General features: G+C 42.1%; 2 protein-coding genes across 5 annotated transcripts; one reads left to right on the top strand and one right to left on the bottom strand.

Annotated features, from left to right (window-relative positions):
* Positions 1–942: 942 nt before the first annotated feature.
* LOC311424950 (claw keratin-like) lies at positions 943–5,337 on the bottom strand. 2 transcript variants are annotated; one of them, XM_084500457.1, is made up of 2 exons: positions 5,206–5,337; positions 943–1,508 (listed from the first exon to the last, which is right to left on the bottom strand). In XM_084500457.1, exons 1-2 carry the CDS (start codon positions 5,268–5,270, stop codon positions 1,169–1,171), a joined length of 405 nt encoding a protein of 134 aa, XP_084356583.1. In that variant the 5' UTR covers positions 5,271–5,337; the 3' UTR covers positions 943–1,168. The 2 variants fall into 2 exon arrangements, with proteins under 2 accessions (XP_084356583.1, XP_084356584.1); XM_084500458.1 differs by lacking the exon at positions 5,206–5,337 and adding an exon at positions 4,194–4,349.
* Positions 5,338–6,912: 1,575 nt separating this feature from the next.
* LOC311424927 (uncharacterized protein) lies at positions 6,913–10,222 on the top strand. Of its 3 annotated transcripts, none has more exons than XM_084500450.1 (3): positions 6,913–7,019; positions 7,314–7,397; positions 9,050–10,222. In XM_084500450.1, exon 3 carries the CDS (start codon positions 9,071–9,073, stop codon positions 9,530–9,532), a length of 462 nt encoding a protein of 153 aa, XP_084356576.1. In that variant the 5' UTR covers positions 6,913–7,019; positions 7,314–7,397; positions 9,050–9,070; the 3' UTR covers positions 9,533–10,222. The 3 variants fall into 3 exon arrangements, with proteins under 3 accessions (XP_084356576.1, XP_084356575.1, XP_084356577.1); XM_084500449.1 differs by lacking the exon at positions 6,913–7,019 and adding an exon at positions 7,078–7,183; XM_084500451.1 differs by lacking the exon at positions 6,913–7,019 and adding an exon at positions 7,089–7,107.
* The last annotated feature ends 270 nt before the right edge of the window (positions 10,223–10,492 follow it).

Genomic DNA, 10,492 nt, shown 5'->3' with positions numbered 1-10,492 from the left:
GTGCTGGTTTATACCATTCCTTTAACTATTAATAGCTACATAACATTTCAAAAACATACAGCAACATGAAAACATTGAAATGTTTATTATCTACAAATTCTTGAGGAAATTCAAAATTCCATGAATTAATTCCACCATCCATTTCTACATGCCTACAAGAAGGCTACGCTGTCAGAAGGCACTGAGCAAAGCAGTAAAACCAGAAGCTGAACTTTCAGCTCCAGTTCCCTCTCCCAAATACCAATTCTCCTTGCACCTCTGCACCAAGGCATTCTGTTATGTCAAGACAGGGAGGTGAAGCTGATGACACCAGGAAGAGAAGACCCAACAAGAAACTAATACTGAGGAAGGAGCTTTGCAGAACTGGGAACAGAAGGGAGGATGTGCACAGTGGTTTCATTAATGGACAGCTGTAGCAGAGGAGTTGCTATAGAAGGGAGGTGTACACAACCCACTGCCAGATCTCTCCTGACCATCACTGTCCTGAAGTAGGTCGATAGGATCAGCTTGGGGCAGCAGGACAAAGGCACCTGAATTAGGAGCAGAGGAACAGACATGCACACACACGCAGAGGCCAATAACATATTGCAAGGTCATGTTTAATAAGAAAGAAGCAGATCATACAGAGGCAGAATTATATGGTACAGATTACAAATTGCCTGTAACCTGTGATTTGATGTAAGGTGATTCATGTAATAGATGATGTTGTTTCCCTATTGCAGAGACACACGTAAAGCACAGAGCATGGGCTGGCTCACTCCAAGACCCTTTTTTATACCTCATTAGCCACAGAAAGAACCTAAAGAGCAATCTAAAATGGATGGCAGCCCAATCCCTTCACCTCCTACTGCATTACAAATGTAGTCCACAGCTTTGAGAAGAGAGTACTTAGAGAAAATGGAAGGCATTAGGAAAAAACAAAAACAAAAACAAACAAAAAAAAAAAACAACAAACAAACAAAAAAAAAAAAAAACACAAAACTACAACAACAACAGAAAGGGTAATACGAGAAGGATGTAAATGGATTCTTTTTCTTCAGAAGATCTAAACATTTATGGATGCACTTAATGGCAGCTCCAAATGCTCAGCCTTGGAGCTCAGACAGGTATCTACATCCTGCTCATCCTCGCCTGGACATTCCACTTCCAGCAGCTCCTCTGACTAGGTTTAGCATGGTCTGCAGCTTCCAACCGGGTACCCCCGTGCCCACCGGGCACCACCATACACTTGCGAGCCCCCAGGAGCAGGGGCACCACTGAAGCCACTTCCAACTTCAGGGGCTCCCGCAGATCCCACGACGCTTTGCTGAGGGAAGGTGCTGAGGATGGGTCCAGGGAAGGTCACAACCACAGGTGGAGGGTAGATGACCACCCTTGAGTCAGGACACTGCACAACACAGGGCTCGTTGCAGCTGTCAGCAATGGGCTGTGGCACAGCCACCCCACACAGCGAGGGACTGCCATCGGTGCACGGGCTTAGGGAGTGCGTCATGTGGGGGATCGTTAATCTGAAGTGCAAGGGAATATGATGAGAATAAGGCAACAAATCTTACAAGTTCCACAATCAAACATTAAAATGGAAAGTTACCAACAGGCTAGAGGGAAAGGCAGAATTTCATAGCTGGGTTCTTAGAAAACGCCATCTATAAATCTTATATTGAACACAATAACTGGAAATGAGATTTAATGAAAAACTAATTGGAGATCATCACCCAGACAGTATTGGAAGATCTACATGTACCAAAGCCAAGAGCTAAACAGTCACAAAGTGATATAGTTACATCAAGAAAACTTTGGTTTGATACAATAGAATATTTGCATAGGATTTACCCTCACTTAAAACAAGCAAAACTTTCTTTAGAAAGGAATTCAAATCAAGCTTACCTACTTCACGAGAGAAATAAGAAAAATGATCGGGCAAGATCTGATGTTGAGTGTTTTTATACTCTTAGACTGCCCAAAGCATCTGAGTCACCTACGTGCAAAGCATCCCAATCAATTACTAAACGCATTTCTTTCAAGACTTAACTTTGTTAATGAACGTCAATTGTTTTTAATAAATCGCTCTAATTATTAGCGTCCTTCCACCACCACCACCGCCACCACCCCCCCACACACAACTTGTACTTCACTGCCTTCATCTATTTCAAAACTTTACATAGAGGGGATATTCTGTATATTACAGAAAAACCAAGAGGTTTATATGGTTCGTACTCATGTCTCCTCCATGAATGGACTCATCCCTGGACAAGCAGAAAACAGCCATTTACTTGGAAGAAAATGTACAGACCCAGCCCGGGAGGAATTGCAAAAGTGAGGGATATGCTGGGTTCTTGGCCTAGGGGTAGCCCGGTTCACAATTCTGTGATGAAATTTGGCTAATATGGGGTCTAGTCAAAGCCCTGGCATTCTGTGGAAACCTTCAGAATGAATTTTAGAGTAATATATCCAAATAAGTCAGTGCTGCTCTTCCAATTAGGCACCAAGCATGTGTGTCTTTAAACCAGCAAGCTTTGAAAAAAAAAGGGGAGAAAAAGTAAGGCTATATCTTATATGAAATTGTATCCCGTATTCTGAAACTATAAATCATGACATGATTAAGAAAATGAGACAAAAAGGCAACAGATTGGGTGTGGCTCTTGCAAGACATTGTTGGGTCATTTTTTTAAACAAGTCATTTGTTCAATAAAAGGGCACCTAAATCCATTATAATAATATATGTTGCACATCTAGAACAACGAGTAGAAGGTTTATGTTGGAATCCCAATTGCTGGTGAATTGCAACTGCCAGAAGTTATCATCGGCATTAAACACACAGCAGTATTACGATTGGACGCCGAGGAGGAGGTTCACTAACACTCTGTAGCAGTGTCAGCAACAGATGCCAAGGATGGAAACGGCATGTGCCATAGAGATGCTCTCTACCATCCCCTGTGGGCCATGGAGGATGGCAACTTGTCCATTCTGATTTACACTTTGCTTGAAGTCAAAGAATTTGCTATTTTTGCAGCAGTAAAGAAGATTTGTAGGGGATGCTTTGTTATAGTAAAGCTCGACTCAAAGCCTTCCCCTTCTCAACAGCAGCATGCTCTTCTCACAAGGAAAAGGCTTCTACTGGGGGAGTTAGAGATGGACACAGTAACACTGCAGAATAATTTCTGTCTTTCAACGAAGAGGGAACCTCATATATCAGATTGGCAGAAAAATGATTCCGAAAGAATACTAAACCCCATATGTTACTATGAGTAGAAATCCCTATCAAGTTTTTCACACGATAGGAAGTGGCATGGACGCTCTTCTAGTTTAATTGCATGTTGAGATTTATCATATCATCCTTGGCGACACTGAAACATTTATCATTCCTTTGGAAAATTAACTCTGCATTTTCTATAATTGAGTGTAACCATGTGAATTGCAACATACGCCTATCTCAGCTTAAATCAGATAGCAATTTAACCTTAATGTAATTCCTAAAAAAGGGTGGAATTCAAAGCCTAATCATTATTTTCAAGTTAGCCGGTTGAAGATAAAAGCAAGTGTTAAGTCTTATTTTAAAAATGTATTATTAATATTGCATTGAACAAAATCTAGATCATTAATCTGAAGTAAGACGAAGCCACACTGCTGGAACTAGTTTCCTTTTCTGCTAAGGACTGCTTACAGTTATTATCACTGCTAAATCCATGTATCTGAACACAGAGGCTAACAACACTAAGAGTAGGCACGCAGATACTCTCTGAAAGCATTCTTAAAGCACATCATAAAAGCTCATTAATGTTCTACACAAGTGATGTTGTCATACAGATGTTTAACAAGAGTATTACAACTCCCAGCTCAGGCACCACCACAGAGGAGAAAGAAATAAAAGCAATGAGTCAACTGCTGAACCATAGCCAAATCTCACCACCTAAGCTGTGTCCAGAAGGAAATGCAACAAAACAGCACGTGCTCTTGCTCAATTTACCAGTTTAAGCAAATTTAGGAATCAAATTTTAGCACCTAAAAAAAGTAAAAATACAAAATAAATATAAAAATTGTCATCCTCGTGTCAAGAAAAAGAAAAAAAAAAAGAGAGAGAGAAAATACTTATGATACAGACAAGCCATCAAGCACTCAAAGTGTTAACAGAACATGGAGTTATTCAGGATTTAGATGAAACATTAGGACTCTTCAAAAAGATTTTAGCCATCTACCTGTAAAGGTATGCAGGAAAGATGTTTAAAACCCTTTTAGAAACCTCAGACTAAGTTTCAGAGATGTGGTCTCATTGATGTTTTCTCCACAGCTGATCTCAAACTAATCCTCATGATTGAACACAAAGATGGTGTTTTAGTTGATTCCTGCTTCCCACAGAGCAGCCCTACAAATGAAGCATCAACACCAATTCTCCTTCACCCCACAAACCTGGTGGAGGCAACTCCAACGCTAGCTTTAAAGACCTAGGTAGAGTTCACCACAAGAGCAAGAACCCTCTGAACACACACATTTGGTTATACCATACAAAAAGCTGGCTTCGTGAGTCAAATCCATCCCAGAGATTAAGGAAACACTACAAACATGTATGAAGTTCAAAACTCCAGAAACATTTGTGGTTTAGTGCACACACCACAGTAGGTGAGGCAGAAACCTTAGAAATAATTGCATCAATTACACGTTGGCTCAGGCTAGTAAGAACTTCATGCCCAAAAAGGTGTTTTCTCTGTGAGGCTGACTATATAAAAGCCATCCAAAGCTCAGATCTATTAATTTCTCTCAATTTTTTCTCCTCAAACGAGGTATATGTGATCAGCACAACTGCTTTATAACCAACAAACTCCAACTAATGACTAATGTAAGAGGCTGAGCAAATTTAACTTCACGGCAAAGAAACTAGACAGGAGAAACCACTGAGGTTTTTCCCACTTTGTCTTGAAGTTAGAAACACTTAAAATGCTGTGAAGAGACAGTAGTTGCAGGGGGAGCCAAACCCATTTTACACATGAAAGCATAGAATAAATAATCTGAAATTTTTAGATAAAACCTCCTGAAATCCTGGAAGCATGTTTTTCTTAATTTACTTTACTTCAGACAGCTCTTGTGCTCTCTACTTTTCCTTTACATTAAAAGTTACTTTGCATTTACTGTTGCTTTTTTCCCCTCAAAGAAAAAAAAAAAAAAAAAAAAGCTTGATAAAGAAGGCTTTAGATATCCCATGAGTAAACGTACAGAGGTGTTTTACTTCTCAATGGCAAACCATGCAAGCTTGATGCCCATTTTCCAAGCAAGAACATGAATGTGCTGCAAGCATCCCAAGACAGCCAGGATGCCTACCCTGCTACATAGCCACCAACAGCTTCAGAACTGTTGCCCTGTGGACTTACCCAAACCTATCACTTACCACTGGCCCAGCCTCAAACCACCCAGCAGCACTAAATTATTCTACAAGGAATAACACTCTCCCATAACTTAGCCTTCCATTAGGTGCTTTGAATTTTATAGATGTCAACTACAGATGCAGTATGATCCAAAGAAAAGCCAAAACTTGGGCTCGGTATCACAAAAAAGGGCTCATAACTACTTCTGGCATATGGGACATGGGCTTTTCCCACAGAAATACCCTTTGTATGCAGCACACCACTGCAAGGGGCTCTCAATCCATTATGGACTGGTCTTGAAACTTCTCATTTCTCCGTGTGATAGTTCATACATTAACATTTAAGTCACAAGCCATAATTTCACCAGGAAAGGTGAGAACTGGAGAAATACTCATTTTTCCATTGCCAAGTGTTACTACCCAGCAACTGAGGCTCTCCATGCTGTTCGGAGATACACAATGAGAGGTGAAGAACCATCATTATCTGCTACGTTCTGGTGCTACACTGAGGGAAACACAGGGACGGTACTGCTAACAAAGGCCTTAGCTAAACTTGGCTAAATTGACACGGCATTATCTGCATGCCCACTGGGCAAGATATTTTTTCCCCTGGAACAGAGAGTATTGGCTACTGTTTGTCACATCAAGATGAAGCACTGGACTTAGTGCCTGCATCCCAAAACAAGGGGCTGCAACAAGAACCAGTTTGGGGTTATGACTGCATTCCCCTTCACATTGTACAAATTGGTGTGTTTTACAGTTGTATAAAGTCATTACACTAAGACATTAAAATCAGCTGGTGATACTAAGGAGATACTCTGGGCTGCAAAAAGGAAAAAAATGGCAAGAATAGTGCATTTTGACAGAACTGTAATCACGGCTCATGGCATGACCTGTATCAGAGCCTATAACAAAGCCGAGGTACAGTGTGTATATTGATAAATTAAGGCCCTTCCAGGTCCCCCACCTGTGCAGGCCCACATTTACCCACACATAAAACTAGAATAGCACTGACAGAGACCATGAAATGGCATCTTCATAACAGGACCTCTTGGAACTCCCCACAACCACTCATTAAAGTTTTACATGAACAAAGGTCTTCAAGCTGGACTCCACTATAATGAACACAGGCATCAATTTAAAGGATGTGTGTCAGGACATCCAAGGCTACTAATTACATTGCATGCAGGAAGCAGCTCCCCTTCTGACGAGCAAGCATGATGCACATGGACAGGTAGCATCCACATGGGCACAGCAAAGGTCCAGGTGCAAGCCAGCAGCTGTTGGGGTGGCCAGGGTAAGCCAAATGGGGGTGATTAGAAACACTCCTCCCTTGCCATGGTTAGTTCCACCTGATACTCCTTGTTTCTCACCTGAGGAACCTAATGGGATGTCCCAAACACAATTGCTAATGAGTCTGATCAAACCACAGGCTACTTGTTGGAACACATCTGCCCATGTGAAGCACTGCCTCCAAAAAGAGCTTAAATCCTTGACAAAGTTATTTTTTGGAAGTTTAGCTGTGCCAGTTTCCAAGCAGATCTTGATTTGTCACAGTATGAGCCCTGGCTGCAGCCCTGCGAGGTTTACACACCCGTGAAGGCAGCACTGACTTGCGCATACACACCTGCCACTGGCCTTGTTTCCAGCTGGAAAGAGCAACCAGGTGCAAAGCCTCATAAAATCTGGGATTCACTCGGTAGCTTTGAAGGGCATTAGATCAGATATACAAGTAGCTGAGTGCCAGGCTTTGGGTACATTTCTCAGCCTCATTTATCCCTTACTTATCCTATAAAGATTTAAAATTGAAAGAATCCAGCAGGGTGTGAGGTACATTTCATGCTATTTGGGGATCAGACTATACTAATAATCACATATGAGTAAAATAATTGCAGCCAATGAAAAAGCTGTACATGAACACATTTTCTATTGTATTACGATTTGATATACCATCGCTCAGGTTTTCCAGGCAGTCTAAAAGACCATATAAAACCCACACATCTCTGAGCTTTCAATCCAGTTCTTACTCTCCTCTCTGAGCTCGGTAAGTTATTTGTCTGTTTCTCTTCCTAGCTACCTAAATGTCCTTCTGTTGATGCTTTTAACTCATACTTGAATCCTACAGAAATAATCTGATGAAAAGTAAGTGGATTGTTTCTTTTGAAAAGTTTCTCTTTGCTCATTTATATTTGTTGGCATAGGTACAGGCATTCAAAATTAAGCCCAAGATTTATAGAACCTAACTCAATTTGATGTGATGTTTCCACTTTGATCTGGCAATTCAGGTATCTTTATCTTTAATCTACTTTAAATTTATAATTCAGAATTTTTATCCTCCTATATTAGAGACCTTTCTCCTTATTTCAGTAGCTTGAGTAACTTTCTGTGGGCAGCTGATCTCTACCATAGTAATCAGTCTGATGTAGATGGTTTCTACAATACCACAGACTAACTTTTTTATATAGAAGAACTGAAGAAGAGCTTGGCTATTGTATCTTTTGGAACCTTTTATAGACTTATTTTTCTGGAGTTTCTGGTGGTTTTGTTCTTCTTTTTCTTGTAAAAGAGCTGGGATTACTCACTTTCAAAACACAGCTAGAAAATGCTGACCTCTAGCCTTTCTTCTGTCTCTGTAGCTAGGTGTGAGTTGACTCCTTTGTAAACAAGTTGTGTTGATGGGACCTGACCCTTCTGAATTTTGTTCTCAGAGCAGTGCTGCCTATCTGCAAAAGCAGCTGCCACCAACTTGCAACATCCAGACGCCCAAGTGCCATTTGCTAGTGCTGAGCAAAGCTGATTTGCAGTCAGATTTTAAATTCTAATTAGGAAATCCAAGGCCTCAGCACTTCTCCATGCTTGGTCACATCTTTGGACAGACACCTCATGTCTTCCAAGTGTGATAGGCAGCTCTGATGTCCCCCAGCTGGGCAGTGCCTCCTCCAGCAGCCAGCACAGACTCTGCAGCCTCCTGCCCCCAGGTGTCTCTTTGCCAACAGTGCAGGGAGCACCGCAGGCTGATGCAGGGTACAGCCCTGAGCAGACCTCCAAGATTCTTGCAGCCCTTACTTCTACTGGAGCAAATTCAGGAGAGAAAGACCAAGAGAGTGCAGCATAGCTGGCGAAGCAACCATGCAGCTAATCCTGAGATGAAGAGAGTTACATTAGACTTTTTACTTATCTAGGACACTAGTAGCTTGAGCCAGATTTTCAAAAGTTGCTTTGTCCCCTGTGAACAGTAGGCATCTAAAAATAGAGCTCCTGCCACATTACCCTGTCTAGTACAGAGATAATCTTGTTTTGCAATTCAAATTAGTGTAAAGGCAATGCTTTTTACTTTACCTAATGCTAGCAGAAAGTGATTCTGGTTTCATTTGAAGCATCTGGAAAGCAAATAGCCTTTACCACAAGAGATGAGAACCTCAGCACTAGCCCTAGGTATGCCATTGCTTCAGCAGCTGAAGAATGCAGGTCACTTTGCAGCTAAGCCTCAAGCTCCCCTTCTCAGGATAATAGCTACCTACTTCACCTGAGATTTGAAGGCATTTAAAAAATTGTTATTTAAATGCAAGGCTATGTAGTTTCTGCTCCAGAGATGAGGGCTGAGAGCAGCACATTCAAACAACGGAAAGGCAGCTCTGATACAAGCAGTGATCTGCAGGGAATTAATTTACCTTTGTTCCCTGCTTTGTTTTTTAGCTTCATCTCCACCCTGGAACAATGTCTTACTGGTACCAATACAAGCAGCAGTGCTTCGTCCCCAGTGGATTGAAGTGTGCCACCCCCGTGTTCACACAGTGCCACAGCCCTCCTGTGGTGAAATCCATGCCATGCACATCATGCGCCTCCATGGATGCTAAGCTGTGCGCTGCGAGGAAGATGATGCAGAGCAGCCCCAAGTGCTCCGTGCCATGCACATCAAGCTGTGTCGAGAAGCACATTGTGCAAGGCCACTCTTCCTCCTCCTCCTGTAGCACCAGGTCTCCTGAGCCATGCAGCGTGGTGTTCCCCCAGCCCCATGTGCAGAGCGGGCAGCATCTCTTTGTGCCTCAGTGCAGACAGCTGGGCATTACAGAATGTCCCCAGATAGGCAATCCCATTCACATGGGCCAACAGAGCTCATATCCTTGCTCCTCGTACCAGTGGTCCGACAGCTACCACTACCACTGTGGGCAAAGCTAAGCTCCAGAGAGGCACCCACAGAACAACCAGGTGATGGAGAGCAAGATGCACATCTGAAGCTGAGTTTACAGGCACAGCTTCCAAAGGTGCAACTCACATCTCTTGCTGCAGTCACTGGGGTTGTGGGCAGCCTGAAACCCTAACAGCCAGCCCTTTCCACAGTATCCTCTGCATTAGATTTAAAGGTCTCATAGCTTCATATCTACAGCTGGCTCAGCTCTTGACTGTATTAAGACTGCCTTTCTATGACTGCTGGTGTAAAGGATATGTGAGTTTTACTACAGGCATAACCGCTCACATGAATGACATTGCATCAAAGTGGCATCAGCTAGCCCAGAGTCAATAAAAACTAGGTCCTTCTGTGCTAATATTGCTAAATACATATTTTTCTGCTTTCAACTTCATTCTGGAGGAGGAATTGTAAAAGAAACTGGTTTTAAGTGTTGTGCTTTTTTCTACATGCAACTAGCAAAAATAAACAAGTGAAATGGTGAAAAACAGAATGCAGCTTTCAAGTAAAGGGGACCTCCTGTGTGAAGCACCTCAATCCTGAAACACTTGCTACCTGAAGATCCACCTCCAATGTACCTCCTGGAATAATAGAAGTTCTTGCATTGCAGTCCACATTACTTTATTCTCTATGGTATATATGCACCATTTCTCACATAATAAAGCCTCTACTGCATCAAACCAGCCATTTTTATTTTTTTTTTCTAACCCTCCACCCCTAATTCAGCTGCCTTCAATGTGATCATCCCCAGTTGTAAAGCAGCCATGGAGAGATGAGCACTGCTTCCACCTGCACAGGTAACAAACAGTCAGCTCCCCACAGCACATCTCAAAACAGCTTACAGAAAAAGCTGAGGCAGCTGTATGACAACTAACACATTAAATCTATAAACTAGCAGCAAATGCTGGAATTAAATTCAGGAGTCGTGTCAGAGCAGTGCTCTGACACCT

This window comes from Aythya ferina (assembly GCF_964211825.1).
Source record: "Aythya ferina genome assembly, chromosome: 29".
NCBI lineage: Eukaryota > Metazoa > Chordata > Aves > Anseriformes > Anatidae > Aythya > Aythya ferina.
The sequence above is the reverse complement of the archived record's forward strand: the minus strand, read 5'-3'. Positions and strand labels throughout refer to the sequence as shown.

Bases quoted from the DNA above. Each gene is read 5' to 3' on its own strand.
- LOC311424927 (XM_084500450.1), top strand. From the start codon at position 9,071: ATGTCTTACTGGTACCAATACAAGCAGCAGTGCTTCGTCCCCAGTGGA.
- LOC311424950 (XM_084500457.1), bottom strand. From the start codon at position 5,270: ATGTTCTTGCTTGGAAAATGGGCATCAAGCTTGCATGGTTTGCCATTG. The intron at 1,509-5,205 runs GTACGTTTACTC...CTTGCACTTCAG, and splicing joins TTGAGAAGTAAAACACCTCT to ATTAACGATCCCCCACATGA.